At 49.7% G+C, this 15914-nt stretch overlaps 1 protein-coding gene and 1 pseudogene across 2 annotated transcripts; both read right to left on the bottom strand.

The window, feature by feature from the left end:
• Positions 1–1632: 1632 nt before the first annotated feature.
• On the bottom strand, positions 1633–4123 carry LOC104992370 (annotated as a pseudogene).
• A 2358-nt stretch (positions 4124–6481) lies between these two features.
• APOBEC3A (apolipoprotein B mRNA editing enzyme, catalytic polypeptide-like 3A) lies at positions 6482–10734 on the bottom strand. Of its 2 annotated transcripts, none has more exons than XM_010845122.1 (5): positions 10409–10734; positions 10045–10189; positions 8677–8965; positions 7579–7694; positions 6482–7060 (listed from the first exon to the last, which is right to left on the bottom strand). In XM_010845122.1, the coding sequence occupies exons 1-5, from the start codon at positions 10501–10503 to the stop codon at positions 7046–7048; spliced, it is 660 nt and encodes a 219-aa protein (XP_010843424.1). In that variant the 5' UTR covers positions 10504–10734; the 3' UTR covers positions 6482–7045. The 2 variants fall into 2 exon arrangements, with proteins under 2 accessions (XP_010843424.1, XP_010843425.1); XM_010845123.1 differs by having other exon boundaries at positions 10520–10734.
• Positions 10735–15914: the final 5180 nt, after the last annotated feature.

The raw sequence follows: 15914 nt of genomic DNA, 5'->3' as shown, positions 1-15914 counted from the left end.
TCCGGAATTTCTGTTTCATGTCTTATGTTTAAGTTTTTAAGCCACTTAAAAATTTTGTGTGTGTGGAGTGTGAGTGTTCTAACTTCAATGATTTACATGCCACTGTCCAGCTTTCCCAACACCACTTGCTGAAGAGACTTTTTCTCCATTGTTTATTCTTGCCTCCTTTGTCAAAGATTAATTGACCATAGGTGTGTGGGTTCATTTCTGGCTCTCTATTCTGTTCCATAGCTCTATATGTCTGTTTTTGTGCCAGCACCATGCTATTTTGATTCCTGTAGCTTTGTAGTCTTATCTGAAGTCTGGGAGAGTTATGCCTCCAGCTTTGTTCTTTTTCTTCTGGATTCCTTTGGCAATTCTGGGTCTTTTGTGATTCCATATACATTTGTTCTAGTTCTGTGAAGAATGTCATCAGTAATTTGAAAGGGATCACAAAAATATATTCTTCAAATGATATGAAGTGTGCCTAGTGCCAGTCAAACAGCTGACTGTCCAGATAGTGTAGGGAGAGCATGCTGGACATCTAATAATACAGAAGAAAAACATTTTAGCTACAAATGAATGAGAGCTAAGTACCCTCCAAGAACTGGCAGTTCCCAATTGGCCATCAGGTTCAGTACAAATTTCCCATCAGTATCCATGCAAAGGCTTGGCGTTAATGAGGTTGGGATGGGATTCACATCCAGCTTGGAATTCACCTTTCTTTGCACCAACAACCCAAGATGAACTTTACAGACACACTAATTTTTTTAAATAACAGTGTCTATTTTTTCAAAGATTTATTTGTTTATTTCTTTCTTTATGGCTGCGCTGGCTCTTCATTATTGTGCATGAAGTTGCAGTTCACTTCTCCAGTTGCAGTGAGCAGGGGCTACTCTCTAGCTGTGGTGCACAGGCTTCTCATTATGGTGGCTTCTCTTGCTGTGGAGCAAGGGCTCTAGGGCGTTCGGGCTTCAGTAGTTGTGGCAGACACGCTTCGTTGTCCTGCAGCACAAGGAATCTTCCCAGATCAGGGGTGGAACGTATGTCCCCTGCATTGCCAGGTGGCTTCTTTACCACTGAGCCACCAGGAAAGCCCCAAGACATGCAAATTCTTAACCTGAGCCTCTTGCAGACCAGGAGAAAGGGCAGGAGCTAGATTATTTCAGCCATGGTTCCTTGGGGCTTTCTGATCGCCTGTTTCACCCAGAGCATGGGGAGGGACATCTCCCTGTCACAGGGTGATGTCCAAGTTCAAGCTCCCTTCCCAGTGGTCTCGTGGTTGGACCCCTGATGGGCTTTCGGGCCCATGAGGCCCATGAGGCCCATGAGATTTTTGGCTGTTTCACCCTCCATCACATGCTTTCTAAATCTAACTTCTTTCTTTTACTATTTTTACCTAAGTAGTAGATTTTCTAGTCCAAAAAGTGGCAAAAGCAATATTGTGTTTTTCTGTGGACTTCTATTAAATGTGCATATTACTTTAGTCTTATTCATTTCTTTCTTTCTTTTTTTTTTTTTTTTTTTTTTTTTTTTTCATGTAAACTGCACACTTATTAGTACTGGTGCTGCAACACAGCGCTTCCAGTGAACATGCAGAGCTGCATGGACGTGACCGGACAGGTGAGGTGCAGACTCGGGAACCGCGGGTCCTTACGTCTTCCACTTGTTCTTGTCGTAGTCCCGCTTGGCTGAGAAGCCCTGGATGGGGGCCACCTTCACGTCGAGCATCCTCCTGGTCTGCTTGGCCACCCACTCCTCTTCAAAGGTGTGCGGGATGCGGCCGTACACACAGCGCTTCTCCCAGGTGAGGAGCGCGGTGAAGCCCCACGCAGCGCTTCTCCCGGGCGAGGAGCGCGGTGAAGCCGCCCGCAGCGCTTCTCCCGGGCGAGGAGCGCGGCGAAGCCGATGAAGAACGTGGCCGCGCCCACCACTGTCTGGCACCTGTTGTGCTCCTGCGCATCTCAGCGAAGCTCTCCTTGAACTTAAGGTCGTGCAGTTCAACTTTCTCATCAATGGAGAGGCTGCTCCAGGAAGCCTTCTCCTTCTGCTTCAAGGCCTTCTGGCTGGCAGACAGGTTCTTGACGTGGGCCACGTCGGGCAAGGGGTAGTCACGCCGGTCCACATAACTCGGGAGAGCATAATCTTCACTCTTTACAACACTTCCATGGGCCCGAACACACACCGAGGTGGAAACTGCACGCCTGCCAATCAGGCTAAATACTCTGGTCGCCAATATTCTGCCACCACTGACCAGCCGCTGCCCACCGTGCCCGCCGCGACTGCCCTCTCTGATTCATTTCTCATTAAATTTATTACAAAGCATTTTCTACAGGTTTTGTCCCTGCTGTGAATGAAATTAGAAGATATTCATGTAAGGACACACACCATGACAAAATCAAAATGACGAGGAAACAGCAAACCCAGAGCAAAGCTGTGCCATCATTCTTGTCGACTCCAGGCCTGCCAGACACCACGGCTTTCAGCCACCTCTCTAACTTCCATCATTTCCTTATGGTTACATGATGTGCTTGTGCTTCTGGGTCTTGATCCATCATCTTTTGACATCAGTTCTGATTGGGGAGAATATACACGGCTCCATCTTCCCATCATTCTTCTCTGCCTTGGAAGTGATATCACTGTTCTCAGACCCTCAACTCATCCCCACCTTCAGCTTTAACTCCCTTTTTCATTCTGCCAACCATGAATATCCCCCTCGGCTCCCACGTTTCTCCCTGCTAGGCCACCCGCCCTGAGGCTCCAGATTTTCATTTTACACTTCAGAGCAAATATTCTGCTGTTTAAACACCCACCACTTCCTGCAGTGTACAGCAGAATATTACTCAGCCAGAAAAAGGAATGAAATTGTACCATCTACAGTGATGTGAGTGGACCTAGAATCTGTTATACAGAGTGAAGTAAGTCAGAAAGAGAAAAACAAATATCTTATATTAACAAATATATACAGAATCTAGAAAAAGGATACAAATGGACCTCTTTGCAGGATAGGAATAGAGACACAGACGCAGAGAATGACATGTGGACACGGTGGGGAAGAGGGAGTGGGTGAACTGGGAGAGTAAAATTGACATGTATGACGTCTGTGTGTGCGATAGATAGCTGGTGGAAAAGTGCTGTGTGGCACAGGGAGCTCAGTGCTGTGAGCTGTGATAACCTAGATGGGTGGGATGGGGTGGGTGGGTGAGAGGGAGGCTCAAGAGGAAAGGGATATATGCATACATACATCTGATTCACTTTGTCACACAGCAGAAATTAGCACAACTTTATAAAGCGATTATACTCCAGTAGTAACATTAAAAAAAAAGGTATGCGAATATTTGTTGCTGAATGAGCAGTTATCCTTCCTCCCGCAGTGTTGCAGTGTTGCTTGTGCAATGACGCTTGTGCATCTCAGAGGAAAGTCTCTTAGTGTCACGTTCAAAGGACTGCCCCCTTTTGACATTCCACAACCAGGCAGGAGGATGCCCTTGTTAACTGGCATCTTGTTTGGAGCCTGTCAGCAACCATCGTGGGGGAAGGGTGGGTTGCTCCAGGGAGCTCATGGGAGGGAAGTTTGGAGCCAAAGGACCCCCAGCGAGGGTACAGGACCCACTCAGCCCAAGCGGGGCTGCGAAACAGAATGGGAGTTCCTGTAAATGTCTCCTGCATGAAAAGAGCAGCCAGGGCTTCCCTGGGGGCTCAGTGGTAAAGAATCCGACCGCCAATGAAGGAGATTCAAGACCGATCTCTAGACCCGGAAGATCCCTCAGATGCAGAGCCACTAAGCCCAGGCACCGCAACTACTGAACCTGTGCTCTGGAGCCTGGAAGCCACGACTACTGAGCCCGTGAGCTGCAACTACTAAAACCCAAGCACCCCAGAGCCTGTGCTCCTCAATAAGAAAAGCCACTGTGATGAGAAGTCCGCACGCCGCAACCAGAGAGTAGCCCCCACTTGCTGCAACTAGAGAAAAAGCCCTCATGGCAATGAAGACCCAGCACAGCCAAAAATAAAAAGAGCAGCCAGATTTAGCAAACAAAAATATAGGACCCCAGTGAAATGTGAATACATTTTTGGTTAAGTAAATTCCAAATTATTTATCGTTCATCTGAAATTCAAAGTAAACCGGTGTGCGGTCAGCCATCGGCAATCCCCTGATACAGTGCTGTGTCTGGGCCCTCGGACACAACACAGAGCCTTGCACCTTCACGGGGGTCCAGGGTGATGAAGAGACCACCCCTCCAGCTCCCTAGGTGACAAATGGTCCTGTCCCCTCACTCCAGGCCTCCTCCAGGCCTCAGCCCTGCCCCTCCTTCGCTCTCTCCCCAGGTCTCCCCAGGGATCAGGTCCTGTCTCAGTCCCTCCCCTGTGCTCTGAAGCCTCCCACGTGCGCTCTCAGGTCTGACCAGGTCAACTCCAGACTCTGGCCCTGGAAACCCCGGCTTTGCTTGCAGCCTTCTTCAGCCTCCCTGTGAGTATCCTTAGGAAGGTCTCTCAGGGTTGGCTGGGGATTGGCAGGGACCCAGGTGTGAATGTGGCCTCTACCTACCTGTGAGACCTTGGGAAGAGGGAAAGAGGACTTTGCTTCATAGCCAAGTGGTGCTAAGCAGTAATTCCCTGAGATTTGGTAAAGCCAGGATGAGCTTGGGTGTGAAAAGGGCTTGGTCAAAACTGGGAGACATGGTGAGTTTAAAACCAAAGGTGGGTGTTGAAGACAAGTGAAAGGGGCCCCCTCTTGGTCCATCTTCCCTCCCGTGGGCATGAGTCCATCGTCTCTGGGGACTTGCAAACTCCCTGACATGCCTGCAGCAGGAGAGGGAGGGGACACAGAAATAAGGGCATCAGCACAGAACATGGTTGGGACCCATGGGAAGAGGCCAGGCCCAGGGTCAGCAGTGCAGGAGGAGCCCCCAGGGGTCAGAGAAGGAGTCCCCAGGAGGTAGGAGGTGAGGCCCCATCAGCAACACTGAGAGGAGGGGAACAGGCCTGGCCTGGGTCTGGGCCGTAATGACTCTGCTGCCAAGGCCCCAGATGCTGCTTGTGGCCCACGTCTCCCCTGGCACCTGGCTGCACGCAGGGTGATCCAGAGTGAACTGGAGGGCTGATGGTTTGTTGTAGATTGAGTGATTTATTAAATGGGTGATCTCTCCCCCTTTTTAAAATAGTAACGTCATCATCTGTTGAGGATTAACTATGTCAACATCGTCCTAAGTACTTGACATTTAACTGCCCAACGGCCCTCAGTCAGTCACTGTTATCCTCCATGTATCACAGGTGAGGAACTCAAGAGCCAATCTTGCTCCCTCTGCAGCCCAAACTGGGTCAAGTGCAACACCAACAGGGTTTCCCCACCGGCCCCTCTCGCTGTAAGACGCTGCTAGTGTCCATTAGAAGAACGTGTGGGCTCTGAAGTTCCGGGCTTTGTCCTATCTTCTTTCTCCCTCTCTGGAATGAGGTGTGAGGTCTGGAGTTAGGCAGCCATTCGAGACCCTGAGGAGACACTGAGAGCTGAGCTGAGGGGACAGCAATAGTGGGCCAGCATCACTGAGCAGCCAAGCCAGGCCTGGACCAACCTACCCACCCCACATGGTTTGTTTTATGAAATGAGCCCTACTTTCAGCTTTTCCAGACGGCTCTGAGCCTGTCCACCCTCCTTCACCCCAGCATCCTTTCCTCAGGCCCCTCGTCTTCCCATTGTTGGGTCTCAGCCCTGCTCCTCTGCTCACCTCTCCCCTCCCCTCTCCCTCCCAGGTTACCTTTCTCTACCTGTCCTTCCTTCCCTCAGACGCACCAGCCCTCCCTGATTTAGTCCCTTCCTCCCTTCTCAACCACCATCATCATCTGTCCCTCATTTTCTATCACTTCAGGTCTCACACTGAATGGCTCTGCTCCCAGCTTCTTAGAGTCACATGTGTGTGTGAGGTTGTGATGCAGTTTGGGCCACTTTGTGTGAGGTTGTGACATATTTGGGGCCCGTGACACTGAGCAGAAGTCTGAGCGGAGAGACCTGGGGAGACTTTGCTGTCTGGACGCCTTGTGCAAGGCTGACTCAGCTCAATTCAGTCCGCACAGAGTCAGCGGCAGGAGAGAAATCTAGTGCCTGAGACCGGTTCTGCTTGGGTCCATGTACTGTGCAGGGGCCAGTTCATCATCTGTGCACGACAGCCCCTCCCTCTGGCTTCCTCTCCAGGGCAGTAGAAGTAACAGTGGTGTGGGGACTGCAGTAATCCCTGGAGTTATCTAGCTGCAGATTTGAAAGCTCTCTTTCAGTATTGAGACTTGTTCTTTCTCTTCTCTTATCCCATGGTCTGTCATTTCAAAAACAGTAATGCTACCAGTGTGATAGGTTGTCGAGGGCTGCAGATTTTTGAATCCTAGGCTTCCCTCCTACAAGCGTTAGCTGATTTTAACTCATACCAGCAGGAATTAGTATGACCATTATACCTCCACTCCGCCACGAATCAGATCCACTACAAAAGAAAAAGGCATTCGCATCTTTGCAATTATTAATAAAGTTTTTAATTTATTAAAAAATTAAAAGTTATTACAGGTGAGGAGCTCACTGGAGAATAACAGGACTGACTGAGGGCTGTTGGGCAGTTAAACGTCAAGTACTTAGGACGATACTGACATAGTTATTCTTCAACAGATGATGATGTTACTATTTAAAAAGGGGGGAGAGATCGCCCATTTAATAAATCTGAATTTTAATAATTTTTAATAAAACTGAGTGAGAGATTCTTAATATTTCATTTTATTGCTTTGCATTTAAAAATCTATTAAAATATTCATTTATCTAAAAATCGGAAACTATTCTGATAGTACTGAATAGAATCCTACTGACGTAGATTTGAAACACAACATAGGTTTGAATGAAAAGTAAATCTACTCAGATTTTTATTTAAAAAAAATCTATTTCTTTTGAGCCATTTGTTTTTTGCTGGTCTGTTTGAATCAGTCTGGAGACAGTAGCAAATGTCATGTTTACACTTCTTGAAAGAAAGTGTTTTGTTCTGCTGTTGAATAGAGGTCTCCTGCCTTCTTTAGAGAGGCTGGCGTCCATCCTTCAGTTTTGCTGAGTCTAGGACAAAGCAGGGAATGAGACAGTTGGAAGATGAAACAAAAACAGAGAGGAGGTCTGGGGAGTGTCACAAAGATGGGAAAGGAAGGAGGGACACAAGCATGTGAGGAAGTAGAGGAAGTAGAGGGACCCCTCGGGAAAGGAAAGAAGGAATGGAGCCAGTGTCGCAGGAGGGAACAGATCACCCCAGAGGAGGCTCTAAAAAGAGGGGAAAGCCCAGGCAGGGACTCCCCTGGTGGCTTAAGAAACTGCCTTCCAAGGCAGGGGACCTGGGTTCAATCTCTAGTCAGGAAACTAAGATCCCACAGGCCTCAGGGCAGTTAAGCCCAGAGAAGTACGCAGCCCGCCCTGGAGCCCTTGCTCTGCAGCAAGAGAAGCCTGTGCAGGGAAACTAGAGAGAAGCCCCTGCATGAGCCCCGGCTGCAACGAAGGCTTCCTGTGGCCCAAACATAAAGGCCCAGGGAGAGAAGAGGAGAGGAGGGGGGAGGTCCAGGGAAGCAGCCGGGAGGAACCCTCACCTTGAGAATGGCCTGCAGTTCCGCACAGAGCGCCTGACTCTTTACATTTAGCCCCTCCCAGGGCTGAAAGGGTTTTCCCTTGTGGTCCACGAAGGTTTCCCAGCAGTGCTTAAAGTCTGAAATGGGACCAGGGAGAGAAAGGTGAGCTCCAGCCTGGCTTTCCCCGTCATCATTTCGCTGCCTGCTATCTCTTTCCTTTCAGGGACTTAGCTTACCCCTCAAATTCTTTCTTCTTAAAAAATGTTTTTATTTTTATTTTAATTGAAGGGTAATTGCTTTACAATGCTGTGACGGTTTCTGCCATACATCAACATGAATCAGCCATAGGCATACACATGTCCCCTCCCTCTTGACCTTTCCTCCCATCTCCCTCTCCAATCCCACCCTCCTCGGTTGTCACGGAGTCCTGGCTTTGGTCCCTAGTGTCACACAGCAAGCTTCCAGCGGCTTTCTATTTTCCATATGGTAATGTACATGTTTCACTGCTACTCTCTCAAACCATCCCACCCTCTCCTTCCTCCTCTGTGTCCAAAATTCTGTCCTTTCTGTCTGCGTCTCCTTTGCTGCCGTGCGAACAGGTTCATCAGTTCCATCTTTCTAGATTCCATGTATATGTGTTAATATATGATATTTGTCTTTCTCTTTCTGACTGGCTTCATTCTGTATAATAGGTTCTAGAACTTCGTCAGCACGTTCCTTTTCTCAGCTAAGAAGAATATGGAACGCTTCATGGGTCTGTGCGTCCTCCTGGCCAGGGGGCCATGCTCCTCTTCTCTGTATTGTTCCAGTGTCAGCATATGTGTAGCCGAAGCAAGCCCTCAGATTCTTTCTTGCTCCTGGAATCTGAGCCAGCCCGTTCTCCTTCTTTCTGGAAGCCCCCTAGTCCATTCATATTCACCCCCCCCACCTCCCCTCCTGAACCACCTCTGCCCCTCTGAACTCTCTCTTTCCATAGGCTCTTTCCAGAGCCTAGCCTCCCTTCTCAGGCAGCACACAAAGGCCTCTGCGCCACGGATTCCCACCCTGCCCAGCTCTTTCTAGCAACTTCCCACAGGCCTCTCCCTGCCACTGCCCCACCCCCAGGAGACCCCTGCCGACCCTCAAAGGTCATGATGGTGATTCGGGCCCCAGCCGCTTGCAGTTCGCACAGGCCACTCTGATGGCACCCAAAATGGTTGTTGGTATAGATGCGGGAGGCAAGGATGTGCAGGCTTATGTGGCGGTTCTCCTTCAGGAATGTAGTCAGTTTCTGGGCACAATCGTAACAGGGGCTCCAGGAGATGAAACAGGTGAGCCTGTAGTGCTGATTCCGGTCCAGATTCCAAGAACGGATCTTTCCCAGGAAGTAGAGCTCTGCATGGCAGGGTTTCTCCGGTTGATCCAAACCCTACAGAGAAGAGGAAGACAAGCGTCCTGTCCTTTGCTGTGTAGGGGCTAGCGCGGAGGGAAAGACCACGGAAGGAAGGCGGGTGAGGCGCTGGCCCCCAGCACGAAGTTACAGTGGGGGCAAGCCTCAGCACCCAGTGAAACGCTATTTCAATGCAGGATTTACACGATCCAAAGGAATGCCAAGCCCCTTGAGAGACACAGTATCCCTATGGCTCTGCACAGCTCTGAAACTGATCAGTCTTCAGGCAGATGTTGCTGTTTCCTGCATCACAGAATTGCGTTAATTTTGACTTTTAAACTATTGAGTTGAAGTATGACTCATCTCGATTTCTGAGTTTGCTGGAGTCCCTCTTACCTTGTGCCCATGATAGGGACTTCAGGCGCTTCACCTAGTCCAGCTGTGTGGGGAGAGAGGAGGCCAGGGGAGCTCCAACATTGGCCTCCTGCCATGGAAGTGGGCATTTCCTCCCTGGAGCGATTCACTCTGCTCTCCAGCTCCTCCACGACCCTACCCCACTAACCCAGGGGTGTGCCAAAACTTTTACAAGCTTCTACTCTGGGCATCACCCTGTGCTGAGCCCAGAGCATCCCTGGACTAAATACAGCTGGCAGCGGCGGCGTTGTGGGGATCAGTACCCTTGCCAGAATCTCTCAAGCAGTGGGCTGATGTCTTGCCCGGCCTCCCAAGCCCGTGGTGATTGAGAGAGGATCGGGCTCTCTGGCAAGAGCCTGCCCTGGGCAGAGTCAAGGGAAGAACCCGGCCCCTTGTCCCCATGCGTCACCCTCCGTCCCAACCCCTCCCCAGAGGCGGAGGAGTAACCAAGTCATGAAACTCCGGGATGACACTGGACTGGAGGTACCAGGCCCTGGGTGGCTGTGACTGGCTTCTGACATGTGTCTCAAAGCTGTAAATCACATAGAGAGGGTCCCCACCTGATTCCAGGCAGAGCAGCAGCAGCAGCTACAGGGACCTTGTGAGAGAGCTTGTGGGCCACCCCGTGTGCAACTGACAACCTTCTACCCTGAGCGTCCCCCCACGGGGAGGGCCTGCCTGCTGCGGGCAGGCTGGTCGGTCACCTTGTTGCGCACAAAGCCCTTGTACTCGTCCAGAGGGATCGTAGCGTCCCCGTCCAGCCTCTCCACCTCGTAGCACAGGTAGGTCTTGGAAGGCCGTCCTTGATTGTTGAAGTTCTCAGTGAAGGTATATTCGTCCATCAGGTGTCTGAGGACAGAGGTGGGAGAGGCCAGGAGACATGGGGCTCCTTCTGGGACCGCCCAGGGCTCCCCTCTCTGCCACACCCCTTCCTCCTGCACCCCACATCTCTGCTGAGCCACTAGACCTCCTTCTCTGACCCCTACTGGGGGCTCCCAGGGAAGTCAGGGTCTCCCTGCAGGAGCAATGCAGGGTTCTCAGAGCCTCGATGATGACCCAGTCCTCTACCTGGAGTCTGACTGGACACGGCCTCTCCATGCCACTCTGCCCCCGTCCTGGGTCCCCTGTCGTGTGGTATCCAGCCCCGCTCTGCCGGGCCCCATGAATCAACTTCTTTACCGTCCCTGGCTCCGAGTCCTCTGATGGTATGCTCAGTCAGCCTGTGGCCTCCTCCTTGAAGTTGTTCAAGCGGCAGTCCTGGCTCCGAGTCCTCTAATGGTGTGCTCAGTCACAGCCTGTGGCCTCCTCCTTGAAGCTGTTCAAGCGGCAGGCCTGGCTCTGAGTCCTCTGATGGTATGCTCAGTCACAGCCTGTGTCCTCCTCCTTGAAGCTGCTCAAGCGGCAGGCCTTATATATCATCAGAGCGCCTGGAAGCCATTGTGTCAGCAGAGTTGGGCCTCACCTCTTCCTGAAATTGGGCCACTCATGCCACCCATGAACTTCCCCACCCAAATGTCACACCCTCGTGGACAGCTTCAGTTTCCATTTCCCTGTTCTGATAAAGGCCTTACTTGGATGCTACCAGGACTGACCACGGACCAGTGCGGTCTGGGAGGGTGTCTGGGAGGTCATCTGGGAAGCAGCGGCCAATCAGGCAGGCAGCGAGGGGACACTTCTGAGTAGGAGATGGCATCTGTACGAGGACCTGGGTTGCAGAGACCAGGCTGGGTCCCCAAGAATCTCTTGCCTTCCAGGGACGGAAGATGCTGTGACTCAAACCAAGCCCCGCTCTCGCATCCCCAGTGTCTCCTCCCATCGCTCAACCCACTGAGTGCTCCTTGTTCCCCCACCTTCTCCCCCAGAGGTTTCTGAGGGAGAGTCTCCGGTGCCTGAAACCTGGTGCTGGGGGCAGATGGTGACCTGAGGAGTCTGGGGCTCCTGTTGCTAAGCCCCTGTGCCCTGGAGGACGCTCAGAAGACTGAGCCCCCAAATCTGCCCCAACCCTTCCCAGGTGGCTCCAGCACCCAGAATGCTAGGATGTCTCTGAGCTCAGCCCAGCATCAGTTGCCCCTCAAGGCTGGGCGGGAGCATCTTATGGGGAGACCAAGGCAGGGGTCCATCGCAGGGAAGGCACCTGGCTCCCGCATCCCCAGGGGAGGTGTCCCGGCCAGTGTAGCTCCTCATCCAGTAGCTCTGAGGTCTCTTCTTCTAGAATGTTCTCCAACACCGTCTCCTTCCTCACCCTCCATACCCCAGCCTGGCCAGGCACCCCTGGACCTTCTGTTCCCTGCTGAGGCCCGGCTGCCCCTCTCCAATGCAGACAAGCCAACCTAGCTTGTTTCCACATCTGGGGGGCAGGGGGAGAGGGGTCCATGTGCCAGTGACCGACCAGCACACAGCACAGGCAGCTGAGAGAATCTGTGTTTGGGGAAGGTTGGAGGGATATCAGAGGTGGCAGTGTTTGACCTTCTCGCCAATGTTTTAAGTCTTGAGTCACCCGAGTCACAGAGAGAAGGGATAAGAGGATGAGAAGCTATCAACTCAGATCTGGGTGGGCCTCACCCCTCTCTTCTCCCCCTGCACCCCCCAGCACCCTCCCACATGCTCTCCCTGGAGTCCAAGGCCCTCGGGGCAGCAGGAGCCCTGGGACCAGTGCACCACCTCACCATCTCCCTGAGGTCAGGGAGATGCTGGTTTGGTAAAGGTCTTAGTAGAACCTAGTGATGAACATCCGGGCCCAAACTAGCTCCCGACACCGCTGGTGTGATGATGAGGGAGAAGGACAAGTGGGGTCTCAAAATGAATGTTGTTGCTGTTCAGTCGCTCAGTTGCGTCGGACTCTTTGTGACCCCCGTGGACTGCAGCAACCAGTTCTCCTGTCCTTCACCATCTCCTGGAGTTTGCTCAGACTCATGTCCATTGAGTCAGTGATGCTATCCAACCATCTAATCCTCTGCCATCCCCTTCTCCTCCCACCTTCACTCTTTCCCAGCATCAGGGTCTTTTCCAATGAGGAGGCTCTTGGCATCAGATGGCCAAAGTACTGGAGCTTCAGCTTCAGCATCAGTCCTTCCAATGAATAGTCAGAGTAGTCGATTTCCTTTAGGATTGACTGGTTTGATCTCCTTGTTGTCCAAGGGACTCTCAAGAGCCTTCTCCAGCGCCACAATTTGAAAGCATCAATTCTTCAGTGCTCAACCTTCTTTATGGTCCAACTCTCACAACCATACATGACTCCTGGAAAAACCATAGCTTTAACTATATGTACCTTTGTTGGTAAAGTGTGGTCTCCACTTTTTAATACACTGTCTAGGTTTGTCATAGCTTTTCTTCCAAGAAGCAAGCATCTTTTTATTTCATGGTGGCAGTCACCATCCACAGTGATTTTGGAGCCCCCACCCCCCAAGAATAAAATCTGTCACTGTTTCCCCTTTTATTTTCCATGAAGTTATGGGACCAGTTGCCATGATTTTAGTTTTCTGTATGTTGAGTGTTAAGCCACTTTTTTTACTCTCTTCTTTCACTTTCAACAGGAAGCTCTTCAGTTCCTGTTTACCTTCTGCCATTAGGGTGGTGTCATTTGCATAGCCTGGCATTTCACATGATATACTCTGCGTATGAGTTAAATAAGGAGGATGGCAATATACAGCCTTGAAGTACTCTTTTCCCAATTTTGAACCAGTATGTTGTTCCATGTCCGGTTCTAACTGTTTTTTCTTGACCCACATACAGGTTTCTCAGGATACGAGTAAGGTGGTCTGGTATTTCCGTCTCTTTAAGAATTTTCCACAGTTTATTGTGATCCACACAGTCAAAGGCTTTGGCATAGTCAATAAAGCAGAAATAGATGTTTTTCTGGAACTCTCTTGCTTTTTCCATGATCCAGCAAAATGTTGGCAATTTGATCTCTGGTTCCTCTGCCTTTTCTAAAACCAGCTTGAACATCTGGAAGTTCTTGGTTCACATACTGTTGAAGCCTAGTTTGAAGGATTTTGAACATAACTTTATTAGCATGTGAAATGAGCGCTATTGTCCAGAGTTTGAACATTCTTTGGCACTACCCTTCTCTGGGATTGTAATGAGAACACCTTTTCCAGTCCTGTGGCCACTGCTTTGTTTTCCAAATTTGCTGTCATATTGAGTGCAGAACTTTAACAGCATCATCTTTTTAGGATTCTAAATAATTCAGCTGGAATTCATTCACTTCCTTTAGCTTTGTTTGTAGTAATACTTCCTAAGGACCACTTAACTTCACACTCCAGGATATCTGGCTCTAGTTATGACCACACCATGATGGTTATTCTGGCCATTAAGACCTTTTTTGTGTAGTTCTTCTGTGAATTCTTACCACCTTTTCTTTTTTTTTTAATTAATTAATTTATTTTAATCGGAGGCTGATTACGATTTTGTAGTGGCTTTCGCCATACATCGACACTAATCAGCCATGGGTGTACACGTGTCCTCCACCCTGAACCCCGCCTTTGCCACCTCTTCTTAATCTCTTCTGCCTCCGTTAGGTCCTTGCCATTTCTGTCCTTTATTGTGCCCATCTTTGCATGAAATGTTCCCTTGATATCTCTAATTTTCTTAAATAGATCTCTAGTCTTTCCCATTCTATTGTTTTCCTCTACTTCTTAGCATTGTTCATTGAAGAAGGCCTTCTAATCTTTCCTTGCTATTCTCTGGAACTATGCAGTCAGTTGGGTATATCTTTCTCTTTCTCCCTTGGTTTTTGCTTCTCTTCTTTCCTTAGCTATTTGTAAAGCCTCCTCAGACAACCACTTTGCCTTCTTGCATTTCTATTTCTTTGAGACAGTTTTGGTCATTGCCTCTTGTTAAGTGTTACAAACCTCCATCCATAGTTCTTCAGGCACTCTACTGGATCTAATCCCTTGAATCTATTTGTTACCTCCACTATATAATCGTAAGAGATTTGATTTAGGTTACACCAGAACAGTCTAGTGGTTTTCCCTATTTTCTTTAAGTCTGAATTTTGCAATAAGGAGTTCATGATCTGAGTCATAGTCAGCTCCAGGTCTTGTTTCTGCTGACCATACAGAACTTCTCCATCTTCAACTGTAAAAATATAGTCAATTTGATTTCAGTATTGACCATCTGGTGATGTCCATGTGTAGAGTCATCTCTTGTGTTGCTGGAAAGGGGTGTTTGCTGTGACTAATCTCTTGACAGAACTCTTGTTAGCCTCTGCCCTGCTTCATTTTGTACTCCAAGGCCAAATTGCCTATTCCTCCAGGTATCTCCTGACTTCCTACTTTTGCATTCCAATTCCCTATGATTGAAAGGTCGTCTTGTTTTGTTGTTAGATCTAGAAGGTCTTGCAGGTCTTCAAGGTCAGAAGCTTCAAGTCAACTCCAGTTTCTTTGGCATCAGAGCTTGGGGCAAAGGTTTGGATTACTGTGATGTTGAATGGTTTATGTAGGAAATGAACCGAGATTGTTCTGTCATTTCTGAGACTGCACCCAAGTACTGCCTTTTGGACTCTTCTGTTGACTATGAGGACTACTCCATTGCTTCTAAGGAATTCTTGCCCACAGTAGTCGATATAATGATCATCTGAATTAAATTTGCCCATTCCCGTCCACTTTAGTTCACTGATTCCTAAAATGTCAATGTTCATTCTTGCCATCTCCTGCTTGACCACGTCAAATTTACCTTGATTCATGGACCTAACATTCCAGGTTCCTATGCAATATTGTTCTTTATGGTGTCAGATTTTACTTTCATCACCAGACACATCCACAACTGACTGCTGTTTCCACTTGGGCCCAGTCACTTCATTCTTTCTGGAGCTATTAGTAATTGCCCTTCACTCTTCCCCAGTACCATACTGGACACCTTCTGATCTGGGGGTTCATCTTTCAGTGTCATATCTTTTTGCCTTATCATACTCTTTATGGGGTTCTTGTGGCAAGAATATTGGAGTGGGTGCTCACCCTCCCAGATCCAGAGCCCAGTGACGGGGGCCAGCCACAGTTCTCTAGAACAGCATCAGGTTGTCTGAGCCTGAGGAAAAGAAACAGCCTCTGGGTGCTTTCCTCAGAGGACTCAGGTGGCCGTGGGGGGTGCCTACATGGAGTGTGTGTGGTCGGACTCCTCTGAGAAGCAAAGGAAGCCGGGTATGCTGGATGGATCCACAGGCTTCTCTCTCCCTGATCTCCTGTGTCTCTCTGGAGCAGGTGAATACTGGCAAAGTGAATAAGGTCAATAATACAGACCATTTGTCAAGTGTTTGCTCGGTGCCGAGGGTGAGCTGCTGGTACGTGGCAGAGTCACAGGGGGGCCCGGAAGACACACTGGTGGGGGGCCAAGAGGGAGGGTCCTGAGGAGGGAGAATGTGCCAGCGCAGAAAGGAGAGTGGGACCCTGGCATGCACCCTGTCTCAGCTGACAGCCTTTCCTCTGAGCTGCCTCAAACCTGGACACCTTCCCCCATCTCAAGGCCGTGATCCCTGGGGGTAACATCTCGTGGCCCAGCCCCCTCCCCACAATGTCCTGGAACACCAGAAACCACACAATGACAAAAAAGGAAAGAAAAAAGAAAAACAGGTCTTGCA

Source organism: Bison bison, unplaced genomic scaffold, assembly GCF_000754665.1.
Source record: "Bison bison bison isolate TAMUID 2011002044 unplaced genomic scaffold, Bison_UMD1.0 scf7180017864213, whole genome shotgun sequence".
Classification (NCBI taxonomy): domain Eukaryota; kingdom Metazoa; phylum Chordata; class Mammalia; order Artiodactyla; family Bovidae; genus Bison; species Bison bison.
This window is presented reverse-complemented; position numbering and strand designations above follow the sequence as displayed.

What these genes read in the sequence shown, in the direction of transcription:
- APOBEC3A (XM_010845122.1), bottom strand. Translation starts at nt 10,503, where the DNA reads ATGGGGCCCGGCAGAGCGGGGCTGGATACCACACGACAGGGGACCCAG. An exon ending in AGGGCTTTGTGCGCAACAAG is followed by an intron (nt 8,966 to 10,044) that starts GTGACCGACCAG and finishes TCTTCTCTGTAG; the next exon opens with GGTTTGGATCAACCGGAGAA. An exon ending in CACCATCATGACCTTTGAGG is followed by an intron (nt 7,695 to 8,676) that starts GTCGGCAGGGGT and finishes GTCCCATTTCAG; the next exon opens with ACTTTAAGCACTGCTGGGAA.